Raw genomic sequence first — 27,706 nt, forward strand, 5'->3', positions numbered from 1 at the left:
AGAAAATTCATTTCTGGAGCATGATTTGAGAGTCCTTTGCATAAATGTGGTAGTCCAAACAAAGGCAAGGGCTGGGTGCCAAAACAGTGTGTCTGTAGAAAATCCTTCCTTCAGTGCACACAGAGAAATAAACTGTTCTGAAAACATAAAAATATGCTGGTCACCTGACACATACTTCTCCCCCCTTCGTCAAAAAAAAAAAAAAAAAAAAAAAACCCTACAAAGTCCAGCCAATGGCTTGGCTGGCTGGCTTCAAGCAAGGGAATCCTCAGTGTCTCAAAATTTGGACAGCTCCTTAAAGTTCCTTAGGAAGGCATTTTGATTTGCACAAATATCTGTGCGGACATGTTTTAAGATGACTCCTTTTCAGCAAGAGATTATAGCAAACTGCTTTCCTCCTTGACTCAGGTTAGCCACATGCAAGACTTCCTTTCCACTGGTCTTAAAAGAACAATTTTTAAAAAGCAGAATGAGAAAATACAAAAAACTAATACATGTGACAGAGTAAAACGACCCTGCAGAGGTCTCTGATATCTGCCATGACCAGAGCAGCTATTAAATAAAAGTTAAAATAAAAAGGAAACGAATCGGATGTTAACGTTAAGAAACCATCTTTGCAGGCTGGCTAAACCACTATATGTACTGGTTTCCTGAGACTGCTGGAAGCCAAGAGATGGAAGAGGGTAAAACCTAGTGGCTTCTACGTGGTAGAAACGCAACTGGGAGTCAGGGCGAGAGAGCTGTGGATTCTGGAAGAGTTTTCCGTCTTCAGCCCACATACCGCAGACAGCTGCCAGGTAACCCCGGGCCTATACCGGAGGCTTTAAGCCCCACGCCTCGGAGAGCGCTAGCGCGCGCAGTGGCACACCCGTGCGCTGGGTTTGGTGCCACCCAGAGCTCCGTTTCACTTACAGGTGAATCTTTGTTAGAGTCTTTAATGAACTTGGGATAAGGTTTTTCTAATTCATCCAGCCATCCATCTCCTGTCTCAGGGACAGAAGATGGACACCCCGGCGTGCTTTGTGGTACAGGACTCCTGGAGTCCGTGGCCCCCTTACAGCGCGCAGCCCCTTTGCAAGAAAGGTTGTCAGATTCTCCCGCAGCCCGCGGGGCCGCGCGGGGGCGAAAGCACCAACCCCGGCGGCAACCCCTCCCTTCCCCCAATCCCCAGGACAGTGAACGCCGCTGCGTTCCACATTCTCCCCGGCCCTCTGACCCTGAGGGCCCAGACCCCGGCCGACCCGAGCGGCCCCGGCAGGTGCCAACGAGTGCCGGCCGTCCCTCAGGCCGCGCCCCGCCGAGGTCACCCGAAGCCGGCCCCAGTTAGCGGGGCCGGGAGGCGGCAGCCGGCGCCCGGATTGGCCCGCTCGGCAGGCGCCCCAGCGGCCTCAGCAGCGGCCTCAGCAGCGCCCCCCGCCCGGCCACCCCTCCCCCCGCGCCGGCAGGCAGGGCGAGGGGCGCGCGGGGGCGGCTCCCGGACGTTGATTGGCCGAAGTCGTGGGGGGCGGGGCGGCGGGTGTGAAGGGGCGGGCTCCGGCTGCTCCCAGCTCCCTCGGTTCTTCCCATCTGCGTCCGTTCTCGCGGCTCCCGCGTTGCATCATCTCCAGCCCGCGACCGCTGTGGGAAGGTTGGGCGCGGCGCGACACACTCAGGCCGGTGCTCCAGCCCTCTCTCCCGCGCCTCTCCTGGCCCTTTCCACACCTGCTTCTGCGCCCAGGTCGGGAGCTCTCCGCGGGCCGCCTCCCAAAACCCGCGGGACACAGCTGGCGGACGTCGCCAGCTCCGCCTGATCCGTTCATTGAGAGCCTCGTCTTATCCCAGAGCAAAGTCCCCCGCCTCCAACAGCTCGGGGCCGCGGGCACCGCCATGGAGAAGAGCAGCGAGACCAACGGCTACCTGGACGGCACCCAGGCGGGGCCTGCGGCAGGGCCTGGCGCGCCGGGGTCCGCGGGGGGACTCGCGCGGCGCTGCGCTGGCTTACTACGGCGGAACGCGCTCGTGCTGCTCACCGTGTCCGGAGTGGTGGCGGGCGCCGGCCTGGGCGCGGCGCTGCGCGGGCTCGGCCTGAGCCGCACGCAGGTAGCCTACCTGGCCTTCCCCGGCGAAATGCTGCTCCGCATGCTGCGCATGATCATCCTGCCGCTGGTAGTCTGCAGCCTAGTGTCGGGCGCCGCCTCCCTCGACGCCAGCTCTCTTGGGCGCCTGGGCGGCATCGCCATCGCCTACTTCGGCCTCACCACGCTTGGCGCCTCGGCGCTCGCCGTCGCTTTGGCGTTCATCATCAAGCCTGGGTCTGGCGCGCAGACCCTTCAGTCCAGCGACCTGGGGCTGGAAGAGTCGGGGTCCCCTCCGGTCCCCAAAGAGACAGTGGACTCTTTCCTCGACCTGGCCAGGTAACGCTCCCCCACCTCGCCAAGTGCACAGTGAGGGATGCCAGCTCTCAAATACACTCCAGTGCGCGCGCGCGCGCGCGCACACACACACACACACACACACACACCACCCTCATATACTGCTAAGAGTTCATTCTTAATTGGCTGCTGGTGGACTTTAACATTTTTTTTTAATATGAAAATACCGTCTGCATGTTATAGCCAAGAACCAGCCCCACCGTTAGGTACGAGTGTGTGTGAGGGAAGAGGCAGCTGTCTCACCTGTACTGTACTCCTTAAACTCTCTGGCCACCCTCACCATTAAAAACGTTCCAATCAGGCCGGATATCTTCACCCCATTTTATCTGCACAGTGCCTGAAAACTTCTGGGAGCATTGGTTAAATTGTGCTTTTTGGGTCATCCTCACCTGTAATGTCTGGCCGTCCCTGTTTCAGCCCTTTGGCTGAGAGTAAGGTGGCCATTTTTGGAAGGCAGCTATGCTCACCACTATACCACCAACGCACACGGATGGTGGCAATTTTTGAAGAGTTGTCAGTGGTCCCAAGGATAACAAGGGTGGGGTTAGCTGTATGAGACCCATTGCCCAGAAACTTGACTCTTCTGGTGGCTTGGGACAGGTTGCTGTTCACCCCATAGTCAGGACCACTGTAGAGTATTGTGAGTTTCAAGGAGCTTTATTTCTGGAAGAGTGAGTTCTAGATGGGAGGAAGTTTTGCCTGCTTTTTGTGACCCTTAGAAGTTGCATTTTATCCCTTCAGATGCAGTGTTGTGTCTGTTGTTTTGGATTATCCAAAGCCTCAGCATCTCTTGGTTTCTCTGTTAGCGTAGAGTTCACAGATGGGAAAACTGCACCCTGGAGGTATTTTCTGGCCTGGCCAGGTTCAGCTGGGTGAGGAGCTCAGCTGGCTCCCTCTCCAGGTTTCCGATAATTCTAGATTCAGAGCCTTGGAGGTGTGTTTTGTCTTGAGTCACGAAGCAAAGCTCCACCTTGCTGAGGCCATGAAAAACAGCAAACCCTGGGCAAAGTGATTTGACTTCCTGCTACTTCCTTTGCTCCCTCTGGAAAATGTGATGACTGTCTGCCACTTAAGAGAGAGTGTGTTCATTTGAAACTATAACAACAGGAAGTCCAAGACTTGTATTTGAAAAAAAAAAAAAAACAAAAACAAGACGTCTGATGAGAGGGACCAAAAAATTCTTACCAAAAGGGCAGGTGGAGGTGGCCCATTAGGACTTTCATATGATCGCAGTCTCTGGTATCTGGCAGCTTAATATTTGGAGTCTTTAGAGATCCTTAAAGTTTTGGAACTTTTAAATAGGGCACTGAAAACAAAGTCTGCTGAGGTTGAGACTGCCTTTGGCTCATTACATTCAGTACTATATCAGTCAGCTTTCCCTGGGAGGGAAGGTGGTTGGGGGGTGTGGGGGGGTAAAGGATTCTCTTTTGCAGGGATCAGTAGTCCAGGGAAGGGAATGTGGATGCCCAGCCCTTACCTGCTGGCGGTATCCCATAAGGAGGCTCAGTAGCATTCTTTTCTCTCCAAAAGAGGGACAGTGGCCAAAAAATGGGGCAAGTTAAGGTGAGGGGTTACTTTATTACCACCCATCCCAGAAGGGACATCTTATTTCCTGATCATGGTTTTCTAGTTTTAGATCCAAGCTCCTACAGCAGCTGCTTCTGAAGTGAATGGTGGCCCAGCATCATGGCTTATTGACCAGTCTTGGTGCAGACTTTTCAGTGACTTGGACTGCAGGAAAGGACTAAGAGAACCTTTGTTGTGGCTTGTTGGGAATAGGTTGCATTTCATAATGCTTCCAACAGCCAACCTCCTTTAATCCAGCAGCTCTCGGATAAAGGTAGGGCAGGTGGTATGATCCTATTTTACGACTGAGGAAACTGAGACTAGAGAGATTAAGTGATTTGCTCAAGGTCGCAGGGTGGTTTACCAAAAGAGGGATTAGAAAAACTATGGGTCAGGGCGCCAGGCTAGCTCACTCAGTGAAGCATGCGACTCTTGATCTCAGGGTTGTGAGTTCGAGCCCCATGTTGGGTATAGAGATCACTTTAAAAAAAAAAACTTTAAAAAAGAAAGAAAGGAACGAACGAACGAACGAACGAACTACGGGTCTTGTGTACCAGGGCTCTATTTCTCCCACTCTCCCCTTCCCCCAGTCAAAATGCCATAGTAATGATGCCATGCTGCTGGTCTAGTCTGACCATCTCAGAAATATTTGCTCTGGGCCAAATGGGAATCAGGTAAGAATATAATTTGGGTCAGGGCCAATGCCCACTTCCTCTAAACAGAGGATCTGAGCCTCTTCAGCAAAGAGAAGCCTATTTACTGCTGCTCAGATTTGGCTTTGACGTTGAGCAGCTTATGAGAGGAAACTGAGTTCTGAGCCATGTCTAAATGCTTCCTCGCTCTCTGGGTAGAAGTTTTAAATTTGCTTCCTTCAAAGAAACCCCACAGATGCTGATTTTATGTGATTCTGGGCATGTTTCTTGGCAAAGGCAGGGTGTGGTCCTGTCTGCCTGTGGGCAGTGAATGAAATGAGACTGCCAGCAAAAACACCTCAGTTATCCAGCAGGCCCTCAGCGGGTAAGGGCCCAGAACTTAAATACCAGAGAGAAGTCTCTGATGACTTCGTGCAGCTGCTGCCAAGGCTTTGCTAAAGCCCATGAGCTTTCCTGGTGGTGAGGGCCTCACAACTCCCACAGGGTCTCTCTGCCTAGATTTCGAATTTTTCTCAAGATGGAGCTACAAGCCAGAAAGAAATGAAGCTAATAGATATTCATTGTAACTTTTAGAAGGTTTTCAGAATGCCATTACTGAGTGGTTTGATTTTCCAACGCACAGTGGATTAGAAATAACGGGCTGGGAAGTGGGTGTGAGGCACTGCTAGACGCAGGCCCTTTGAGAGTTGAGAAGGGATAGAGTTGGTGGATAGCATCTGGCAGGTGGGAAAGTCCCAGTCTCCTCCTGAGCAGCCCAGAGCCCTGTGCCCAGGCCCCGGAACCGTACAGGACTCTCAGAACTGGATGTGACCCAAGTGATTGAGCTGTGACTTTCCATCCCAAATGAAATGGTTTTGGCACCAAAGAGACAGAAACAGGTTATCAGGAACTCAGTCGTTATGGAACTTCTTGGCAAACCATAAGAGACTTAAATACTGAGAACAAACTGAGGGTTGATGAGGGCTGGGGGAGAGGGGAAAGTGGGTGATGGGCATTGAGGAGGGCACTTGTTGGGATGAGCACGGGTGTTGCATGGAAACCAATTTGACAATAAATTATATTAAAAAATAATAAAATAAATTAAAAAAAATTATGGAACTTCTTGGTCCCTAACAATACTTCCTGATCATGAGTGCTAGAGCATGTCCCTAACCTCTGTGTCATAGCTTCCTCATCTTTGTAACGGCCATCATGAAAGTACTACTTCAGAAGATTGTTCTGAGGGTTAAATGAGTTATGTCTGTAAAGCTCTTAGAACAGGGCTTGCCCAATATATGCTTGCTTTTGTTATAAATAGAGCAATATTAAGAGCGATTGGGATTTTTGTTTGTTTGTTTCACGTGACTCTATGGGGATGGCCCTCTTTTCGTAGTCTGAAAGAAGCGAGAGTAAACAGACGGGGACAGCCGAGGAGGACTTGAAGCTAATGTAGTCTTTAAGTGTGTTGGGAACCACACGAGCTTGGAGAAAAAGAAGTGAACAGTTACTATATTTTGGACTGATAGAATCAGCACTACGGGAAATTTGGAAAATGTGGAAAAGTGAAAACTAAACACAGAAGAGCCTTCCATTCTAAAAGGGAGCAGAAATCTTCACATATCCTCCCTGACATTCCAGTTTTGTTCCTCCCTGCATTATATGTTTGTGATCTCCAAAGTTGACCTCAATTTTCTTCAGCTATAAGTGGGAAGGACTGAGACAACTGGCTCCTAACATTCCTTTGGGTGCTAAAATTTGTAGTTTCCAAATGGAAAGCCAGAGGCTTATCTGCAAAGGTAGCAGGTAGGAACAGCTCTTCGGCCCAGGGCTCCGTCTGCACTGGCAACCAGAAAAATGGACCTGGGCCACTGTTTTTTGCAAAAGCGTAGCAGGGTGCAGCCATGTGCATGGTAAACACAAATGAGATTTTGCCTGTTGCTCAGTTTTCTAGGCTTTTTTTTTTTTTTTTCTCGTGCTCATTTTCTCAACAGTGGATAGTGCTACAAGCCTTTCCCTTCGCAGAGGGAGACGTAAGGGACTTCCTTTTCCTTTCAAGGACTGGTGTGAATAGGATGTCTCTCTGCAAAAAACACATTTCTTTAACAGCTGCAAAGAAACCTATCAGACTGAGCTCTATTATCAGCCCCGAGATCACAGTCAAGGCAGTGAATAGTGAATAATTTCTTTTAACTGTTGGGCCACAGCAGGTTGTTTGACCCATGCCCTATGTCTCTCTTCTATAGGCAAGATGAAGGTTCTTAGCAAATCTAACAAGGATCCAAATTAACCGAGGGTTCTCAGCCTAAGTAGTCACTAAAGGGAAAAGGTGACACTTTGTTGTTTTAAAAAAACAAACACTAAAAGGTTTTAACCCGACATCTTTCCTTCTGCCACCCAGGAGGCTACCTGAATAGTTGAGAGACTGAAAAGAGCCCCCGGAGAGGCCACATGGGTGGTGATTAAAAGCAGACACTGAAGGGGGCTCCTGGGTGGCTCAGTCAGTTAAATGTCTAACTTTGGCTCGGGTCATGATCTTGCGATTGGTGAATTTGAGCCCCGTATCAGGCTCTGTGCTGCCAGCTCGGAGCCTGGAGCCTGTTTGGGATTCTGTGCCTCCCTCTCTCTTTCTCTCTGCCTCTCCCCTGCTCGTGCTCTGTTTCCCATTTTCTCTCTCTCTCTCTCTGTCAAGAATGAACCTTATAAACAAACAAACAAATAAAAACAGACTTGGGTTTGAATCCAGCTCTGCCACTTACTAGCTGTGTGGACAAGTCAGCCTCTCTGTGCTTCAGTTTACTTATCTGTAAAATGGGGCTAATAATAATATCTACTACTTACACTTGTTATGAGTATTAAATGAGTGAATATTGGAGTGTCTTGCTAATATTCTCAAGTGTCCCAGCCCCTCAAGGACAGCCCTCAGGCTACTTGCTACAGAGAATTAGTGCTGTTCTTAGCCTCATTTCCCCAAAAGTCCCCCACCCCGGGGGCCCAGCAGTAACCTTACTAGCTGGAATCTAAAACTGGATATGGGCCTTAGGAAGAGGGTAGATTACTCCCCCTGCCCCCTACTGTCACCATAGTGCAAGCCCAGGACCCCTAGCCCTTCCTCTGCTCCCAGCCTTGTAGGGGGTAGCAAGATCTGAAGGGGCATGTCCCTGTTAACGGACTCTAACAATAAACACTAAGGATAATAAATATATAGCAGGCGCACATACCGTGCCATATCCTGTTCTGAAGAGTCTTTGAAATTTTCATAAATTTGGTAAAGAATTTTTGAACCTAAATAAAAGGAAATATTTCTGGAACAAAAAATATACCTAAGCAAAAGTAAATTGTTTTCCATTCTTTTCATATAGGACAGGGAAATGCAGACCACCCTTGACAAATAGGATCAGAAGAGCAAACGGTACCCAATGTATAAAGAAGAAACATCTTTGAAGTTTTTCACTGTGTGAGCTGCGGGAGCATATGCTACCGCTGACAGAAGTTCTCCTTCCTTCAGTTCAGCCTCAGCCCAGACCGGTTTTTCTGTTTAAGTAGTGTACCCAAAGACTCCTATAGCACTGGAAAGGCTTGTCCGTTCACTCTCTCCTGATTTGGTCTGACTTGGCTCTCTGAATTTAGTATGGACTTGACAGTTTTAAATTATGGCACCTGTATCTATATACCAACCCCCCCCCCCCCCCCGCCCCGCCAACAATACCAAAGGCACAATCTGTCAAGAGCACAGAGAAATGTTTTGCTTTACTGCCACAATCTCAGCTCCTTGCCCTTGGTGTGGGCAAGAGGGACTGCGCATGTTCTGTGGTGACCAGAGGGACCAAGGGAGAGGAGAATGATTTTGTGGATGCATGAGCTCCATCTCACTGCCCCCAGGTGGTGCCTTCCTAGGGATTCACATCTGAGAGCTGAGCTATAGAAAGTTCAGTCATCCCATTGAAAGTATGCATTTTTATGGTTGTAAAATCTTCTTTGCAGTTAGCACTGTATCTTTTTATTTTTTTAAGCAATTTTGAGATGTGATTTAGGTACAATAAAATGCACCCATTTTAGGTGTACAGTTCAATGAGTTTTAATAAAGAATGAATTGCAATAAGGAAAGTCTTCTAGCAAGAAGGAAGCCACGATTTTATGTAACTGAATCTTGAAAATGACACCCCATCACCTTTGCTGTATTCTACTGGCTAGAAGGAGGTCCTTCTAGCCCACACTGAAGGGAAGGGCATTGCACAAGATGTGACTTCCAGGAGCCTATCTTAGACCGCTTGCCAAGCCGGGTTGCTGTCAGAGCTGCCTACCTCTGAAACCAAATGCATTGCAAATAGTTGCATAGAGATTCCAGTGCTAGGGAAACAATTCAACCACAGAAGTCAGAATTACTGGATAAGTTTGACATAAATTGTAAAGGATGATTTGGAGTGTTTCACTCTTTTAGACTTATTCTTTTTTTTTTTTTTTTAACATTTATTATTGAGAGACATAGAGAAACAGAGCATGAGCATGGGAGGGGAAGAGAGAGGGGGAGACACAGAATCTGAAGCAGGCTCCAGGCTCTGAGCTGTCAGCACAGAGCCTGATGCAGGGCTTGAACCCACAAACTGTGAGATCGTGACCTGAGCCAAAGTCGGACAGTCAACCAACTGAGCCACCCAGGCACCCCTCTTCTAGACTTATTCTTAAAGGAAGTGGTACAACCAATGGACAGGGAAATGTCACTGGAATTTTGTTATATATTAAGACCAGCATCTTGCATAGAGCCTGATCCAAAGGAGGCTCTCAGTAAAAACTGTTTGCATGAATAGATTTTGGTTTCAAAATCTAGCTTAATTTGATCAGTTCTATTGCCCTCCTATTATGACAAATATTTTATAAAACTCTTCATCCTGAAATGAAATCCATAAATAGAATTTACCTACACACATAATCTCAAAGCATCAACATGACTCAACAGTAATATAAAAAGATAAAAGGAGAGTAATGTATAATAAAAAATAATATGGTTTAATACATAAGTATCCTAAAACAAAGTGGTTAGGTGCTTGCTTCTCAATTTACATTCACTGTGAATGAGACAGCTGTAAATGCAGGCTGGTACTTGATACTTGTGTGGGTAATTAAGGACTCAGATCCTACAATTTGCCATTCGTGATGTGATTTTCCACAAAGATGAACAATTTTTTGCAAGATTCTGAATAAAGCAAAAAATTATCCCACATTTTACACGGTAGTTGCATTTCTGGAAAATTCAGTGTAAGTTCAAATTGTGCAAAAAACCCAAAACCAACCTCGTTTTGGAGTTGGGTTTAGGCTGAGGTAATTATAAATAAGGTTTTCATCTACAGGTATATAGGACATTTGGACAGCGTGAGGGCCACGTGAGGGCCTCAGTAGAATGAATAGCTGGGACCTGGCACCTTCCGCTATACACACTCCCCCAAATGCAGGAATGCCCCCCAATTATTTTGACAATGAAAACACTCCCTTGGATTTCACCAGTGGGCTGTACTACTCTTGCTGAAAACCCCGTAATAGGGCTTAACTTCTTGGGGAAAAGAGAGTGCTATGGTTTTCCTGGAGTACCACGAGGGAGATGAGCATAAGACTCTGTGCTCTCAGAGCATCTATTGTGGCCCAGCAGCCAAGGCATAGTAGGGTGCCTGGGTCAAGCAGGGGCCACAGTAACTTCTGGAGGTGGAGAGAGAGGGAACATTGTGTGTTGAGCTGTCAGGAACGGGCATCTTAGAGCAGACGCTTCGAATGCTGAATCTTAAGAACACTGACAAAGTGCTTTCTTTTCCAACAGAAACCTGTTTCCCTCAAATCTTGTGGTTGCCACTTTCCGCACGGTAAGGCTTGATGCTTTGTTAAGAACGGGAAACTTTGATTGGGGTGGTGTATAAATTCGGCTGTAGAGTTAGGTAAGGCGGGACAGACCGGGTAGTATTGTTAACAAAACTTGGTACGCTGGCTTACGTTTTTATAGAGGGGACCCTGGAGTAAAAACAAACCAAACCACAAAAAACAGAAAGATTTCCTGAAATATCCCCCTGGTTCCATCATCTTTTCGTATCACCTGGGAAAGATATATATACTTTTATCTTTTTTTCTGATTATAAAAGTCACATATGCTCATGCAAAAAAAATAAAGTGCAAAATATGAAAAAGATGGAAGAAACTAAAAATCACCATAACCACTACCTAGAGATATCCATTAACATTTTGGTATGCATCCTTCAGATATGTTTTTTCTCTGCATGTGCACACACACACACACATTTTGAAAATAAAAATAATTATACTACACATTTTAATAGTATGTACACATACTACACATATTGTTTTTAATCTCTGCTTTAAGGCAGCATATGATACACATTTTTCATGCCAGTAAATATCCTTCTGCATAATGTTAATGGCCGTATTCCACTGTATGAGCATATCATAATTTCTTTCTGTCAGTCCCGTATTGATAGACAGATTGTTTCTGTTTTTCTCTAATGTTTGCAAGACTGCAAGTAACGTCCCTATAGTCCTGCTTTGTGAGGAGAAGGAATATAAAGGTCTAGATTAGATAGACTAATCTCATTACCTTTTCCAAGCAAACGTTTCTGTTTCTACTTACAGCCCTCTCTCCCTCTCTCTTATTTTTATTTTGTTTATTTTAAAGGTGTATTTGTTTATTTTTGAGAGGGAGAGAGAGCTTGCACGTGAATTGGGGAGGGACAGAGAGAGAGGGAGAGAATCCCAAGCAGGCTCCGCACTGTCAATGCACAGCCCAATGAGGGGCTTGATCTCACGAATCGTGAGATCATAACCTGAGCCAAAATCAGGAGTCAGTTGCTTAACCGACTGAGCCACCCAGGTGCCCCCTTCCTCTTTTTAAGAACTGCATGTAAACACAGCTGTGGCTTGTATTTATAATGTGAGATAGGAAAAAAGTAAAAGGTTTATGGAGTTTTCAGTGCTTGTCACAGAAGGTGTAGGGTGAGTTTTGTTTCCCCTGTCACCCTTAATCACAGGACAGCTGAACACCTCTGTCTGTCTGAAAGCTTGATAAATCAAACCTGAAAGAAACCAGACCTCATCAACAGTAGGCACAAAGCAGTATACCCTAAAGGGCTCCTCGGGACAGTTCAGAGCCAGGTGTCCTTAGAAGAGGTCAGGAAAGGTGTTTTATAACGGATTCCATTCAATTGTGCATACCGCCACAGGGAGACAGCTGTGTGCATCAGGCAGAAGTATGTGAAGTCAACTGTACGACCAGAGTTTGGAGAGTCATTGTCCTTATAAGTGAGTCTCCCAGATGACTTAGCCAGAAAATGCCATCTTGCCTCACATCCTTTGCTTTGGAGAGTAGAGGCCAAGGCAAATTAGAAGTAGATGTTGAAAAAGCAGTCAAGCTCAAACAAGTTCTGGAACAAAGTGGAGCATAAATGTATGAATGAAAATAGGGGCGCCTGGGTGACTCAGTCAGTTGAGCTTCCGACTTTGGCTCGGGTCATGATTCTGCGGTTTGTGAGTTTGAGCCCCGCATCAGGCTCACTGTTGTCAGTGCAGAGCCTGCTTCGGATCCTCGGTCTCCCTCTCTCTCTACCTCTCTATTGTGCTCTCTATAAAAAAATAAATAAGTAAACATTTAAAAAAATCAATTAAAAAAAATAAAATAAGACATTGAAAACTAAACTTCAGCATTATGAAATTAATGTTCTCCAAGTAACATAAAGTGTCAGCTGTTTGAAATATCAAACTATCAGGATGCAATTGTGCAGACCTCCTCCTCCAAACCATTGTCCCTAACGCTGTGGGTCCCTGAATAATGCAGAGGCCTCTTGGGGTGTATGCTGCCTTGGCCTTAAGTAACTTTTGTACAGTTCTCATAGGCCCTTGTCAGGCCAACCGAGTGAGGAATTCTGAGAACACTTGGAGTGAATAGTGAGGAATAACAAGAGGCCCCACAGTCGTCTCCCTTCCTCTGATTGGTCTTCACCTGTGAACTAACAGCGGGTTTTTCTTTCTCTTGTTCCCAGTATGCAACTGATTATAGAGAGATGACCCACAACACGAGCTCTGGAAACGTAACCCATGAAAAGGTAAAACTCTTTATAAGATCACTTGTGGCAAATGACTTACAAAGCAAATAATGCTTCTAATTGCAGGAGCTTACGTGATGCATCTTTTCCTCAGCAGGGTTGAAAACTCTGGTGTTTGAATGAACTGTCCGAAGAACATACATTAGGTTTGTTCCTTAGGTTATTTACCAACATGGCCAAAGGCCAGCATCTGTAGTATTGGAATCTTTAGTAGATCCATTTCATTGAATTGGAACTAATATCCCCTTTCTTCAATATATTTTATCTATTTTTAAATATATTTTATATATGTAAATATATTAAAATATATTAAATATATTTTATATATGTAAATATATTAAAATATATTAAATATATTTTATATATTTATATTATATATATATATATTATAACACCCCTTCTGCCATCCTGAAATATAACTAATAAAATATAACTACCTCTACACATAGAACTTATCTTGGGGCCTTAACTCGCTAGTGCCATCATTCATTCACACATGTTCTTGGAGCAGCTATTATTGGCCAGACACTGGGTGAGGTCCCAGCCTTCATGATAGAGCTGGAAGGGACAGGGGACCTTGAGGATTATTCAGTGCTTCTCCAGAGCTGTCATGGGAAGAAGCAGGTACTTTACCCTTTCCCCACCCCCACACATACAGCTTCTGAGGGCTGAGGGGCTCTGAGTTATCCCAGTCTTTCTTTGATTGAGGAAAAGTTCTACTTAAAAAAAAAAGTTGAAAACTACTAATTAGTCCAGTTCATTTCATCTGACAGTTGAAGAACCCGAATGTCTGAGAAGTCATTTAATATCAGAGCTGGGACTAGAACTCAGATCTGTGGTAAAAATGCTGATTCTATTTTTGCCGTGCTGACATTTCCTGTTCAGAAATTCATGGTGTGTTTTGATGGAATAAACGTTACTCCAATATATGCTTGTAGTAGTGCAATTGAGCATTATGGGGAAAAAAAAGGAATACAGTATGTCTATATATTTTAAGTCAGTGACTTAGGAAAGAATATCCTAAAAATATCCACGTTGATCCTGAAAATCTTTTGTGAAATTTGTCAGCTAGGAGGGCCACCACAGCAGTCTAGTAACAAAGAATTTGTGGACATTTGGGAGGCACAATTACAATCATTGACTCTCGATCTGAAGAAACTTTTCACCAACCAGCTCTTTTATTTTTTTTAATTTATTTTTTTATATTTATCATCAAAGTGTAGTTGATATACAATGTTATATTAACCGGATCTCCTAAAAGCAACCCTTTGAAGTGATCGTCTGACCTCTACTTGAATTCTCACTCATAGATTATAAACTTAGATCCTCTGTCCCTTCTGATCCCACAGATCCCCATTGGCACCGAGATCGAAGGGATGAACATTTTAGGACTGGTCCTCTTTGCCCTGGTGTTAGGAGTGGCCCTAAAGAAACTCGGCTCCGAAGGAGAAGAGCTCATCCGTTTCTTCAATGCCTTCAATGAGGCAACGATGGTGCTGGTGTCATGGATCATGTGGTAAGTTTGGCCTGTGCATTAGTCTCCCTCTCATTTCTCCTGCCATTCAGAAAAGAATCCCAGTCTACTGTCCGAGGTCACCCCTGTGGGGCCAACCTGGCTCAGAACTCCATCTGTGGTTGATGCGCCTTAGGCCAGACTTGATAGAGGGGGTGGTGGAGGTGGAGAGGTTTCTCCTCATGTCCCCAGTCTCAGAGAATCAGGAATGTGCCATAGCTACCTGTGCCTTCTTCACCACCCACGGTGACCCCTTATGGTTCTGTCACTGGTGATTTATTTATGGGTTTCTACCATTATCCATATCATATAGGATGCCCATACCATCTTGTGGGTCAATCAGCTCCATAAATCTGCTATCTGCTATGTAAAACAAGGCTTATTTATCTTAAAACCATACACCTCAGGCTTCAAAGGGGCCCCTTACTATCTTTCACAGCATGGAGGACAAATTCATTTTCATCCCACGCATATATAAACTTGGAATGGTCTCTTTTTACATAAATGTTTCTTTATGTGACATCGATAAAAGGGCAGTTGTTTAATAAAAACCATTTGATTGATTCTGGCTAACAAGTAAAAATTGGGCCAGATCTCTCAAAATGATTTCTTAGAAATCCTACCAATTCCAGCACCTATTCCTTATAAGCTTTATCTTGCTGTTTTACTCAAGTCAAACTTCTGTGGGTTTTAACTTCTACACATACATTGTCAAAAAACTTAGTTTATCCTTTCATACACAAAGCATTTTCCTTATTGTAAACCCTTAAATATCCCAGAACTTCTATCAGATAGCATTAGGGTGGCAGATTTTAGGACAGAAGCCTGGAATTTGGTAGTGAAGTTTATCATTAATGGGAGGCCAAGTCCAGAGCCCCCACTGGTGGTGTTTATCTTCCCCAACCAAAAATTCCAGAATCTGACTCTATCCTTGCAAATATGACCCTTCATATGACTATTGTTGTTCTGGAGAGAAAAATATTTTCAGAAAGGAAAAAGTATTTTCATCACATGTCAGGTTCTTTTCCTGGCTTATTTTTTTAGTCTAAAATCTTCTCAAAAGTTTAGATTACAGGAGATTATTCAAGAAAGTGATGTCCTTGGGTTAAGACACTTTCAATCTGGAAACCAATTTATAGTCATTCCTTCAATTCAAGGTACTAGTCACAGAGGCAGAGCCTGCTGTGTGTCTGACTGGAGTGGCGATCTGTTGCCCAGTAAGTGCATCTCACCAGAATTAGGGTTTAAAACGCCTTACCTGGGGGCGCCTGGGTGGCTCAGTCAGTTAAGCATCCAACTCTTGATTTTGGCTCAGGTCATGATCTCACGGTTTGTGAGTTCGAGTCCCACGTCAGGCTCTGTGCTGACAGTGCAGAGCCAGTTTGGGATTCTCTCTCCCTCTGTCTACCTCTCCCCCTTCTCTAAATAAATAAATAAATAAATAAATAAATAAATAAATAAACAAGTAAGTAAGTAAGTAAATAATACTTTTAAAAGTCTTAAATACATACCTATGTATCTAAATGCATAGTAAGCAAAGTAGTTCTCTGAGGAGGAGTCTGGCATGAGGGTGGTGCCTAAAGAGGATTTTGGCCTAGTCTGTGTTCTAATTTTTTGAAAGGACAGTGCATTCATGAGTTGCTATGGAATTTAAAATTAATAATACTGCTTAGAATATCTGTAAAGAAAATTCAAGAAACCAGTGACGTTGGCTATCTCCAGGGAAGGAAACTGAGTACTTGCAGGGAGAAGTGGGAGGGAGACTTTATTCGTCCTTTTGAACACTTTCACATTTGAACTATGTGACATTATATTTATGTAATTGAAACTTACAAAGTCAATGGTTATAAAATTCTTCCTAAATTTATATTAACTTCAAAACAGCTGACTTTTGTTTTCTGTAGCTCCCATAGTTCATTTCTTCCCTTTTTTCCTCCCATCTTGCCATTAAAAAAATCTTCACGTTCGAGGAGTGTTCCCTGAGGGTCATTGTTAATGACTTTTTCCCACGGAATCATGTTTTGCAAACCACAAGGAATTTAAAACTTAACAAAAGTCCCAGCTTTGGCTCAGTTCTGTATCACAGCAATTCTATAAAATAGGTGTCAGTCTTTTGTTTTTCTAAGTTCTCAGAACAAGCCTGACCAAGGCTGAAAGTCAGGTTCTCAGTACCAGAGGCTTTGATCCTGAGGAGTTCCTTGGCTTTCCACTAAGGAGCCCAGGTGGTTGGTAGCATCCCTCTATTAAGGACAGAATATACCCAAGGGGAAAGAAGTCTGGGTTCTGGTCCTGACTCTCTTATCCCTGGTGATTTACCATGTTAATTTTACTTAGTTTCACAGCCTATAAAATGGGCCCATCGTTTTTTATTCCTCAGAATCATACTAGGGAGAGCTTCATTTTTTTCTTTTTTTTTTTTTAAGCAGGTCTCACACTCAAGGTGGGGCATGAACTCACTACCCTGAGATCTAGAGTTGCATGCTCTACCGACTGAGCCAGTCAGGAGCCCCTAGGCTTATCCTAAGGAGAAATGAAGACCACGTAGTTGAAAGTCCCTGTGTTGTGTATCAGGAAGGGTCTGCATCTCCCAGCCCCATCATCACGTCACTCTTACTGACAAGTACCCTATGCTCATGCCCTAGGTATGTGCCTGTGGGCATCATGTTCCTGGTTGGAAGCAAGATTTTGGAAATGAAAGACATCATTGTGCTGGTGACCAGCCTTGGAAAATATATCTTCACATCCATATTGGGCCATTTTATTCATGGAGGGATTGTTCTGCCACTTATTTATTTTGTGTTCACACGAAAAAACCCATTCAGGTTCCTCCTGGGCCTCCTCACACCGTTTGCAACAGCATTTGCCACGTGCTCCAGGTGAGTCGGTTTCAAGCGGCCTTGGCTGCTCGGAGCCATATTACTGTGGGACCAGAGCCCAGTCGGTGGTGCACAACCAACATCTCGACATATTTTAATTTCTTGAAAACTCTCAATTGATCTTGTCTGGTTTTTTCAAATTACCAGTCCCACAGTTTTATGGAAGTGGGTTTCTGGGGTTGCCAAAAAGAGGGATTGCCTCATTCCCTCCTCCTTCTTGCTCCTTAGAGGTCGAATCATTATTTAACCCAGTTGTGGGTCCTCACCCTAATTAGTAAGACCTTTGCTTGAGTAAAAGAAGGCAACCACTTAACTCAAAAGTCACCACAGGGAGGTTCCAGAATGACACCTCCCCAATTCTACCTCTGGATACATGAATTAGAAAATAAGACCAAGGCATCATGGTGAGGGATGCGTCATCCACAGTATTGTGGGATTATTTAATTTAGTACAAAAGATGCACCTTATCATTATTGGAAATGCTTCAAAACAGTTGGGCTTTCCAAATATGTTAAAAAAACTTTCAAAGGCTGGCGGCCCATTGCGTTTATACATTTGGTTTTTGCCTCTCTACTGCATGTTTCCTCCCATCCTGACTGGCTATTTATATGACACAGTAGGAGTGGTAAAAAGAATTAGGTAGGTAAATTCTCTGGCTTAGACAGAAACAAATCTACTTCTCAGCTGTGCCAGCTACCCTCTGTGGAGCCTGCAGAGCGGGCTGGAGAGAGTAGGGCTTGACCTTCAAGTTATCTAGGAACACAGTTACTCTCCACAGTACTCTCCACAGTAGCCACTGCTACTTCTTGCCCTAAAAAGGAAAAAAGATCATAGCTTGCCTTTTACTTTTTTGGGGGAAAAATTCAACATAGGAGATGCGCATATGAATAAATAGTTCTTTGTTCTCTTGAGAACAGTTTGCACCATGAGGTAGTGTGTAGTTTCTTGAAATATTTTGAGCAGGTGTATACAGGTAAATAACAGGTAAATCTAGGGAGTCAGATCTTGAATACTTTGGGAATTGACAAAACCCCACATCATGACAGAAACTTTGAAACAATTCCGATTCTTCTCTGATTTCGGAGTGCGGGGACCAAAAACGAGGACGATGCTAATTGCTCTGTTCCTGGACCTGAGCTGAGTGATATATTAGCCTGTCTGGGAAGGACTATTCTCACGGTGGGTTGTTCTTCCATTTCCAGCTCAGCAACACTTCCCTCCATGATGAAGTGCATTGAGGAGAACAACGGTGTGGACAAGAGGATCAGCAGGTTCATCCTCCCCATCGGGGCCACCGTGAACATGGACGGAGCGGCCATCTTCCAGTGTGTGGCCACCGTGTTCATCGCCCAGCTCAACAACATCGAGCTGAAAGCAGGACAGATTTTCACGATTCTGTAAGCGCACTATTCTTTTCTTCACCTCTAGGCCTGGGTTTTGCACATGTGTGATTTCCTTCGGAAAACCTCATGAATACCAGTCTCACCATGACTTGGGGATGTCTCATTAGGAAAACAACAGCGTGAATTCATTACTTGAAGAGAGTGAATCATCTCTCAAGGGCACAGCCGGGAGAATCTAGGGTTGTGTGGTTTTCAGTTTCTAAGCCATAGCTGCCATATTTTGCATATTTCTCTGTGCCCACACCATGTTCTGTGTTAACGGCTAATCTTCTGTGCCACCCCCTAGAGTGACGGCCACAGCCTCCAGCGTTGGAGCAGCTGGCGTGCCCGCTGGAGGGGTCCTCACCATCGCCATTATCCTGGAGGCCATTGGGCTGCCCACTCATGACCTTTCTCTGATCCTGGCTGTGGACTGGATTGTGTAAGTAGCAAGTCCTAAGGGCACTAAATAAAAGAAAGTCTGTGCTGACTTCCCTGGGAGCTCGGTGCCCTGCAGGGCCTGGGGCATGCAGAGAAACTTCACACATGCTCCCTGCTTTGTGAAGGGAGCCTACAGTTGAGCTGGCAAGACAAGATTTAGAGCTAGAAAAAATTAAACAATATGAGAGACAAAGGCCCATGAATGATCATGAAATGTCATTACTGAGAACTTGGTCAGAGCATCCAGGAAAGCAGGGGTCCAAGGCCCAGGCTGGGCCCCCTGTGCAGGCCGAGGCGGCACAGGGTCTAATGGAGATTGTTGGCTGCAAGGAGCCTTTGGGAATGATTGTCCTTGGCCTGGAACATCCAAGGAGTGATTTCTGAGAGGGAAGTGAAGATGAACTCAGCTGATGTGAGTGGCTTGGGCTCAGAGGAAGCGGACTTAGGGGGTACAGCTCAGTGGTAGAGCATTTGACTGCAGAGGAAATGGAGTGAGGAAGGAGGTGTGATTCGCACCACCATCACCAGCGCTCCTGTAACGGCACGGAACAGTGAGTGTTGATTCTGAGTTCTGATTCCTTGAGTCATGTGATACCTTGTTTGAGTGTAAACAGTACTTATTTTATAGGGAAGTTCACCTGAGTTACTCATGTTGGACAGTAGCAACATATGGATAAGAAAATGAGCCGTGGAGCCCAGGTACCTGGGTTTACATCTCAGCTTTGCCATTTATTAGTTGTGTAATTGGAACTGTTCTGTGTTTTAATGTGCTCACGTGTCAAGTGGGAATAATTGCACAACCTACATCAGAGCTGTGTTGAAGATTAAATGAGCTAGCACCTCCACAGTGAATAGAAGAGTTCCAGCATGGTGGTAAACAAGTACCTTAGTGAAGAAAGACGCTCCTGGCTAGCCAGAGCCAGGCATGGCATATAACCTAAACTGGAACCTGGCACTGGGCTTGCGGCTCTGCCCATTGTGGTTGGGAATGGTGGTCTCCAGCCCTTTGTGTAAGCCCTGGAAATTTGAAGGAGCCTCTCAGAATCCTTATGGCTCCTCAGCACAATGAGGTTGAAATGTGCAGCAGAAACCCGCATCATCTGGACAGCTCATCAGATGGAACTCAGTCCCTGAGCTGGTGAGTGGGACAGGACCAGAATGGAGCATCAGAGGCCCCGTCTGCTTTCTTACTCAGTTGCCTCTGCATGGGGAAGGCAGGCTTTTAAGAGGCACTTAGGAACAGGGAAATAGGGCCCCAGGTGGGCCACCCAGTAGAGACCTAAAGTCACGTGAGCCCTCCACCACCCTGTGGCCTCTGCTTCCACAGCCCTCAGCTTCTCTGAGGCAGTCAGGCAAGGTCACACCTTTTCCCCTGTGTTCAAAGTGGGCACTGTACTTGTTCTGAACCCCAGGAGAGAGGAAGGTTATTGGGCTAATCTATGGGAAGACAAGCTTCTGGAAAGGACAGTGCTGTGAGATGGTGTTTGCCAGCCGCCACGGAATACATACGAAGATTAACATTCAGCAGAGATGCAGTGTTGAGGTGAGAAAAAGAAGGGGTGTTCCCACGGTGTACTGAGAGTGGGAGAGAAGCTGGATACAAAACCACGTCTACACTATCCATCCCAGTTATATGTGATTTTCATATGATGATGTCTATTCTACCAAAAATACATACACAGAAAGATGACTGGAAGGAAACAGATCAAATGTTACTAGATTCTCTCAGAGTTGTGAGGTATGGATGGCTGACTTTTGTTTTCTTCTTTATATTTCTCTTTCTTCCAGGTTTTCCACAATCAGGTTATTGGTTTCACAAAATAAGAAATATTGAAAGAAAATCAGTTTAGAGTGAAGTGAGGCTTGTGCCCTTAGTAGCCTGCTGTCCAGAAAACAGCAGGGCCTGCAGGCTGCTGTCACCGCAGCACCGGTGTGAGGCCTGCCTTGTCTTTTCCTGCAGGGACCGCACCACCACCGTGGTGAACGTGGAAGGGGACGCCCTGGGTGCGGGCATTCTCCACCACCTGAATCAGAAGGCGATGAAGAAAGAGGAGCAGGAACTGAGCGAGGTGAAGGTGGAGGCCGTCCCCAACTGCAAATCGGAGGAGGAGACGTCGCCCCTGGTAACACACCAGAACCCCGCCGGCCCTGCGGCCAGCGCCCCAGAACTGGAATCCAAGGAGTCGGTTCTGTGACAGGGCTCGCTTTGGGCTTGCCTGCAGCGGCGGTGCCTGGCCTGTTAGTGCAGCTGCCGAATGCCAGACACCGCGCTCGCTCTCTGACTTTTAGCCTCCAAGCAATGCTTTGGCCCAGTCACCAGTTTGAGGATTACCTCTCGGCACAGGCATTGGGCTTCCCAGTGGGAACTGGTTACCGAAGACCAGGGCACTCTGATGTTCGGCTTCATCCGTGTCCAGGTGCAACTGTGTGTGCTCTGTTTGGAAACACGCCCTCCAGCTGCCAGGCTGGGTGCGTAGCACACTCACAGGTCCTGGCAGTCAGAGTGTGGAACATGTACTCCTCATTGCGCCCAGTCAGCTCTGCACTGGGTGCTCTCTGGGCAAACCCAGGGGGTTTACAGTCATCTGTCGCATTGCCTCATGAGCCGGAGTAATTGGAAAAATTCCTAAATTCTTACCCTTGGCTGGAATTCACTGAGCTGGGACTCGAGGTGTCTAGATTTTGTACTGTTGCGAGGTGTGGCTGGCTTCTGATTCACTGGTTGCTTGGGGGCTTGGAGGCACTGCATGTTGTCAAGTTAGAAATACTCTAGATGGTGTTAGCACTGCAGGGGTCTCTGGTCAGGGGCACTAAGTAAACAGTTTAAATTCTGAGGTCAGAGAAAGGAGGGGGCATGCAGCCTGCAGGGGAAGGGATGCACCCTATCAGGACGGGTGCGCGCACACACACACACACACACACACACACACACACACACACACAGTCATCCTTATTCTCGTCCCAGCCCCTGGGGAAATTTGCTGCTTCTGTGACCTGGCCTCTGACCACACTGTAGCTTTATCCCCATCCACTCTGATCTGGCAATAGGCAGAGAGGGGCCTCTTCCTCCATGGTCATCACATTCAGAACCCTTGTTGGTTTATCAGTCTATTATTATAATTCAACCAGACCCCTAAAATGCTGCACTGCAGCAAAACAAAGACAAAAAGAAAACCATAAACCCACTCGCTAATTAGGGTGGGATGCCCCCATTCCAAGGTCCCCAGACGCCCCAGCTTTGGCTGATTTCTGTGGGCTTAGTTTCTTTTCCTGCCAGTACATCAAGATTTAAATTATAAGCCAAATGTCCGCTTCCTCCAGATGCCTACTGACTGGGTTTGAATGTAGGCGAGGAGGCTTCATAAAGAAGACCGGTGTTGCCAGGGACAGGGAGGACTGAAAGGCACAAGAATGCTATTTCACTGTGGCTGTGGTGTGTATCCTTGGTGTGACCTACAGCAAGTCCTGGGCCTCACTTTACCCCATTTGTAAAATGGGGCTGATGTCACCTGCCTCTTACCTACCTCAGAGGGATTTGGTGAGGCAAAGTTAGTGAATCCGTGAAAACAACCATTTCAGTTCTTGGATATCGAGTGCTAACACCCCAATGCTCTTAGTTTTTACCTAAGTGATACCTTTCTCCACAGAGGCCTCATCCTGCTGGTAAAAATATCTCTTACTACCAGGGCTTTGTGCTCCGTGTGCATTAACCACTTCTATCATGCCCCTCGTTCTCTTTGTAGTTATTTGATAGCATCAAGTGCAACCTCCTGATGTCGTTCAAGCGTTCCTGAATCAGCCACCCCCACCTTCCACCACATTTCTGGGTCCCTGACTTCTGTGTGACTCCAAGACCCGGGCAGCAGCTCTGCCACTCACAACAGGCCACAACGGCTCCCAGACTGTCGGCATCCTTCGTTTTCTTATTTTCCCTGTTGCCGTGGCATTGCTGTCACCCAGGCCCTGCAGAAGCGAAACACACACACACACACACACACACACACACGTTAGGATGTGTGTCCCATTGTACTGAGAATGGGTGGGCAGGACAGAAACAGTCAGACTTCTCCGTTTTAAAACCGGGGTTGTGTTCCTGAGTGGAAGGAGTGGGGAAGAGCCCTGCTACACAGAGCCAGTCCAGCTGGTGGGGAGGCCCAAGTCCCTCCAAATCTCTTTAAACCAGCTAAGTCTCTCCTGTCCCCTGTGAAGCCAGGAGTGACCAGGAACCAAGCTGAGAGGTGCCTGGAAACCTTTACACTCTGGCTGGTTGTTGATCCCCTTCTGTTTTTAAAAGAGAGACAATCACACTGATCCCAAATCGCAAGTGAACATTCACGATTTTTCTGCCTTCTAGAGATCTGATCTTTCCTTCTCCCACATATATCCATGGCTACATATGCACACAAATGCACATGTGTATGTGTGTTAGACACATTGTTTTAGCTCCAATCTAAGCAAGTTTGAGTTTGGATAGAGGTGATCTAACCATAAGTTTTAGGGCTTCTGCAAACTGATTCTCCTGTTTCTAAAAGTGAATTCTTTCACAAAATATAAACATCAAAGCCGTACATCCAGTGACTGCACACGCTCTGTCCCGAAACTGGCAATGCAGTAGGTAGCATGCTGTGGCCTGGAGAAGGGTGCTTCTCTATGAAATCCTGATGATTGCCCCACTTCTCCTGGGAGGAAGAAGGTGCCGTGTTTCTCCCCGTGTTTCAGTCCACAAGAGGAATCAGAGCAGGAGTGACCCAGCTGGGGAAAATCCCACTTTCTCGTTGTCTGAAGCTGTCTCCCCTGCTATTCTAACATGTTGTCATAAATACTGTTCAGATACTGTTAATCTCTGACTGTTTTATATGTGTGACATTTGCCTTAAAACATAGCAGTCCTCAAAATGAATACAGTATTTCTACTAGGATCTGCACGCTCCTTTATTCCTTTCTTATGTTTGAAGTGGCATTTACCAATGGAGCTCTGCTAGGGCATCGCCTGAGGGTGACTGAATTGATTTTGGTTCTAGCAGCTCTTAACCAGCCTGACCCCCTGAGGCAGGGTAGGCTGACTGGGGGGGCAGAACCCTGCAGGCCGGTCACTGATGCGGCTTGCAGGAGGTGAACGTCCAGCTGCTCCTGGCTGCTTTCTGTTCAACACTAGCAGGGCTCGTGAAAAAGTGAGTGGTTTTGCCACATACCTCCATAAAATTAAGTCTTGTCGGAACAACTGGGTCAACAGGCCTTAACTAAGCATCTGTAAGCCATGAGCCACACTGGAAGAATGCCCCCGTCCATAGAATTACTGAGATAGTCCCTCCATGAGGCACTGGCCCAGGCCTCCACCATCATCCACACCACACCCAGCCCATTCTTTTATATAATCTCATGTTCAATGATACCACATTCCAGCACAATTAGGGAACTTAGAAGCCTCTTATAAAAGATTATCCTACAAGTTCACACTGGAAGCCTTAGTTTCCGGACCCTGGGGCCTCTGAAGAAACGGGTCCCGTTCTGACCTTGGACATTTCCAGCTCTCCATATCATACGGACACCAGTTTTAATTTCTGGGCAAGGCCCAAAGGGATGAGAACAGAGTTTACACAGACCAAGGGCCTGATGGGGCCTGCCACTAAGGACAATTTGGATTCCCACCTTGGAGTGCAGCTGTCTTGCTTCTTGGTTTTGAAGAGTGTTTGAAGGTTGAGATCAGTACTCAGTGCTTCTGCTTTTCAAGACAGCCAAATGAAGAGGAGAAATTCCATAAGCTGCCTCTTCCCAGGGGACCAGAAATTAGGCTGATCTGTTGGATCATCTGAGCCTGCTTCCAACAGCATCAATGAAGGATATGACGCAGCAAGGAGGAGTGCACACTGTCTGCCTTCTCTGTGACAGGCACAATCACCCCTCTGTGCCTCAGCCTCCTTATCTTTAAAATGGGGATAATTTTTTTTAATTTTTTAAATGTTTTATTATTTATTTGAGAGAGAAAGAAACAGAGCACAAGCAGGCGAAGGGCAAAGAGAGAGAGACACAGAATCCGAAACAGGCTCCAGGCTCTGAACTGTCAGCACAGAGCCCAACGAGGGGGTCAAACTCACTAACCATGAGATCGTGACCTGAGCCAAAGTCGGACCCTTAACCGACTGAGCCACCCAGGTGCCCCTAAATGGGGATAATATTCTTACCATTGGCACAGGCTGTTGTGCATGGAATGTGGTTTGGCAGTTGTTGGCTCTCAAATCAGATGCATTCAAATGTCTCTTATTCACAAAAGAAGCCCTCCACTCATGATTTCTCTCTTAAGCTACATCCTCCCAAGTTGCAACTCAAGATGCCGCCAGTTCCCGGGAATACCCTGCCAACAGAGATTTGCTTTCCTGGTCAAGCTCAACCTCTATTCATCGTGCTCAGGGGAGGCAAAGACAGGCTGTGGTGTGGGGGTTCTAGTCTGCCTCCCAATCGCAAGGCCTTTGGCCTACATTCCCCTTTACTTGGGGCCATTGATGAGTGAGTGAGTACACAGCAAGAGGGAGAATCTTAAGTTATTTGAAAGAAAACTTCCCCCTTTCGAAAGAAGACAACCCTGAGTCCTCACTGGCTTTTGTTCTTTTCAGAGAATTGGAACTGAGTATCCTAGAATTTCTCAAATCAGAATCTCAAACCTGAATTATTTGTCTTAGAAACAATATATAAAAGAGAATTGGGTTGAATTTTTAAAGAGATGTAGGATCATTTGGAGCAAGACACAAAATTGAGGTGATAGCTTTGGGACTCCTCCATTGGTTTTTAACAGGTGAACTTGCCCCCGGTTCTAGGGCACAACTGTCCCCAGGCTCTGTCTTTAGGGGAAAAAGAATATCATGCCCAAAGCTCAGAAGTGTTCCTTCTCTGAAAAAATAGTTTCAGGGGTGTCCTGAGCTCAGTAAAGATTCAGTGTCTCTTTACTTTTTAAAAGATACAATAGTTTTGTCAAGATTTAGTCCACATTCCATAAAATTCACCCTTTTAAAGTATACGATTCAGTGTTTTTCAGTATGTTCACAGAGTTGTGCAGCCGTCACCACATTCTAATTCCAGACACTTCCATCACCCCAAAAAGAAACCTAGGACTTCTGGCATCCACTAATCTGCTTTCTGTCTCTATGGATTTGCCTGTTCTGGACACTTTGTATTTATAGATAGGGATGTTTCCTTTCCTAGATACATCCCAGCTAAAGAAAATTGATATTCAAAACATAATCACTGCCCACATTCTCACTATACTCCATTCTCCCTGCACACACCCAAAGGAGATCCTGTCAGATATTCTTAATGATTAACTAAAGACTCAATCATTTTAGCATGTTGGTCCAAAAAAAAAAAAAAAAAAAAAAAAAAAAAGAAAGAAAGAAAGAAAAAAGGGATATCTGGCTAACCGGAACACTTAACTAATTTGAAGCACCTCTCCCCAAACGTGTATAGCTGATGAAGGCCCTAGACCACAAGCTAAGTTAAAATGTGGTCTGGATTCAGGCAACTGGTTGTGCCAACATTCTGCTCACTGTACTCTAGTTCCCTTGTATTCCATGTAAACGATGCTCCCTGGAGTTGTTAGTGAGGCTTCAGGGTTATAAGTGACAGCTCTGAATTCTGGAGGTGAGTTGCAGTTAAACTATCATCTTACACTCAAAGCTTGTTGAATGCACTGTTAAAAAAAAATTCTTTTTAATAAGCGGCAGCAAATGAATCTCAGAGGCAATAAGCCTGAGGTCTAGAGGGACCTGTTTCATCAACTTTAGCAGTCAGGTTGGTTTTCCCAATGGCTAGTGTTCCTGTCACAAGGCATCTGGGTCTGTTGCTAGGCATTTGGTAGCATCACTATACCTTCGTCTCTCTAGTCTGCAGAGCACCCTGGGCCCGCTGGCTGGATTATTCACAGCCCGCCTCCCTGCCCCCACTTACCTCGAGCTGAGCCCCTCTAAGAGAACCAATCTCAAGACAAAAGGGTGGCCCCAGGAGCTTGTGAGTGGTGGTCCACTACATCCAGTCCTTCCAGAAACACAAGGACAACAATGGCCAGGACTGAAAAAGGACAGACGCCAAAGAGTAAAATGCCATATATAGTATCATTACATTTATACCAACAAAACTGATGTATAATTGATGTGTTCATAGCCTCTTTCAGGTGGAGAGAGGGCGTGGTGATTGGGAGGGGGGAAAGAGGGGCCTCTAAAAGTGTTGCCAGTATTCTATTTCTTGACCAGATGTGTGTATACTTTGCAATAACTTTAGTTGTACACATATGTTTCACATACCTTTCTGTAAATGAGTACTACTTCATTAAGAAAAAAATAATAATAATAAAGGCAGGGGGACAGGACCTGGCAGGAGATTTAACTCTCTGTAATGGTTACAGTTCACTTTGAGTGATCACATCCTTTCTAAGGTGTCCTACAGGCCACTGGAAATTCGCTCAGCCAACTGCATCTTGGCCATCTAGAGCAAAGGGCAGCTAACCATGACCCACAGCTTAAACCCAGCCCACTGCTTGTTTTTGTACAGCCCCCAGGCACTGCTCCAGGAGACTAGCTAGCACTGTGGGCCATGGAGACCTAGCTCGGGTGGCTCCCTCTGCCAGAGTCAGGGCTAACTTACCCATTAGGCCCAGTTCACATGGGGCCTATGGCCCACAATACTTTTAGGGGCCTATTTTAATTTATTTTAAAATCATAAAGAAAGAACCTAAGCTAAGCCTGTATTATGTCTTTTTTATATGAATGCAGTTATAAAATATAATCTTTAATATGTTTTTATGAA

At 45.8% G+C, this 27,706-nt stretch overlaps 1 protein-coding gene across 1 annotated transcript; it reads left to right on the forward strand.

Annotated features, from left to right (window-relative positions):
* The first annotated feature begins 1,534 nt into the window (after window positions 1–1,534).
* SLC1A4 (solute carrier family 1 member 4) lies at window positions 1,535–23,832 on the forward strand. Its single transcript, XM_045446250.1, has 8 exons — window positions 1,535–2,393; window positions 10,416–10,458; window positions 12,640–12,702; window positions 14,052–14,218; window positions 16,858–17,091; window positions 18,294–18,488; window positions 18,781–18,915; window positions 20,875–23,832. Exons 1-8 carry the CDS (start codon window positions 1,867–1,869, stop codon window positions 21,107–21,109), a joined length of 1,599 nt encoding a protein of 532 aa, XP_045302206.1. The 5' UTR covers window positions 1,535–1,866; the 3' UTR covers window positions 21,110–23,832.
* Window positions 23,833–27,706: the final 3,874 nt, after the last annotated feature.

This window comes from Leopardus geoffroyi, chromosome A3 (genome assembly GCF_018350155.1).
Source record: "Leopardus geoffroyi isolate Oge1 chromosome A3, O.geoffroyi_Oge1_pat1.0, whole genome shotgun sequence".
NCBI lineage: Eukaryota > Metazoa > Chordata > Mammalia > Carnivora > Felidae > Leopardus > Leopardus geoffroyi.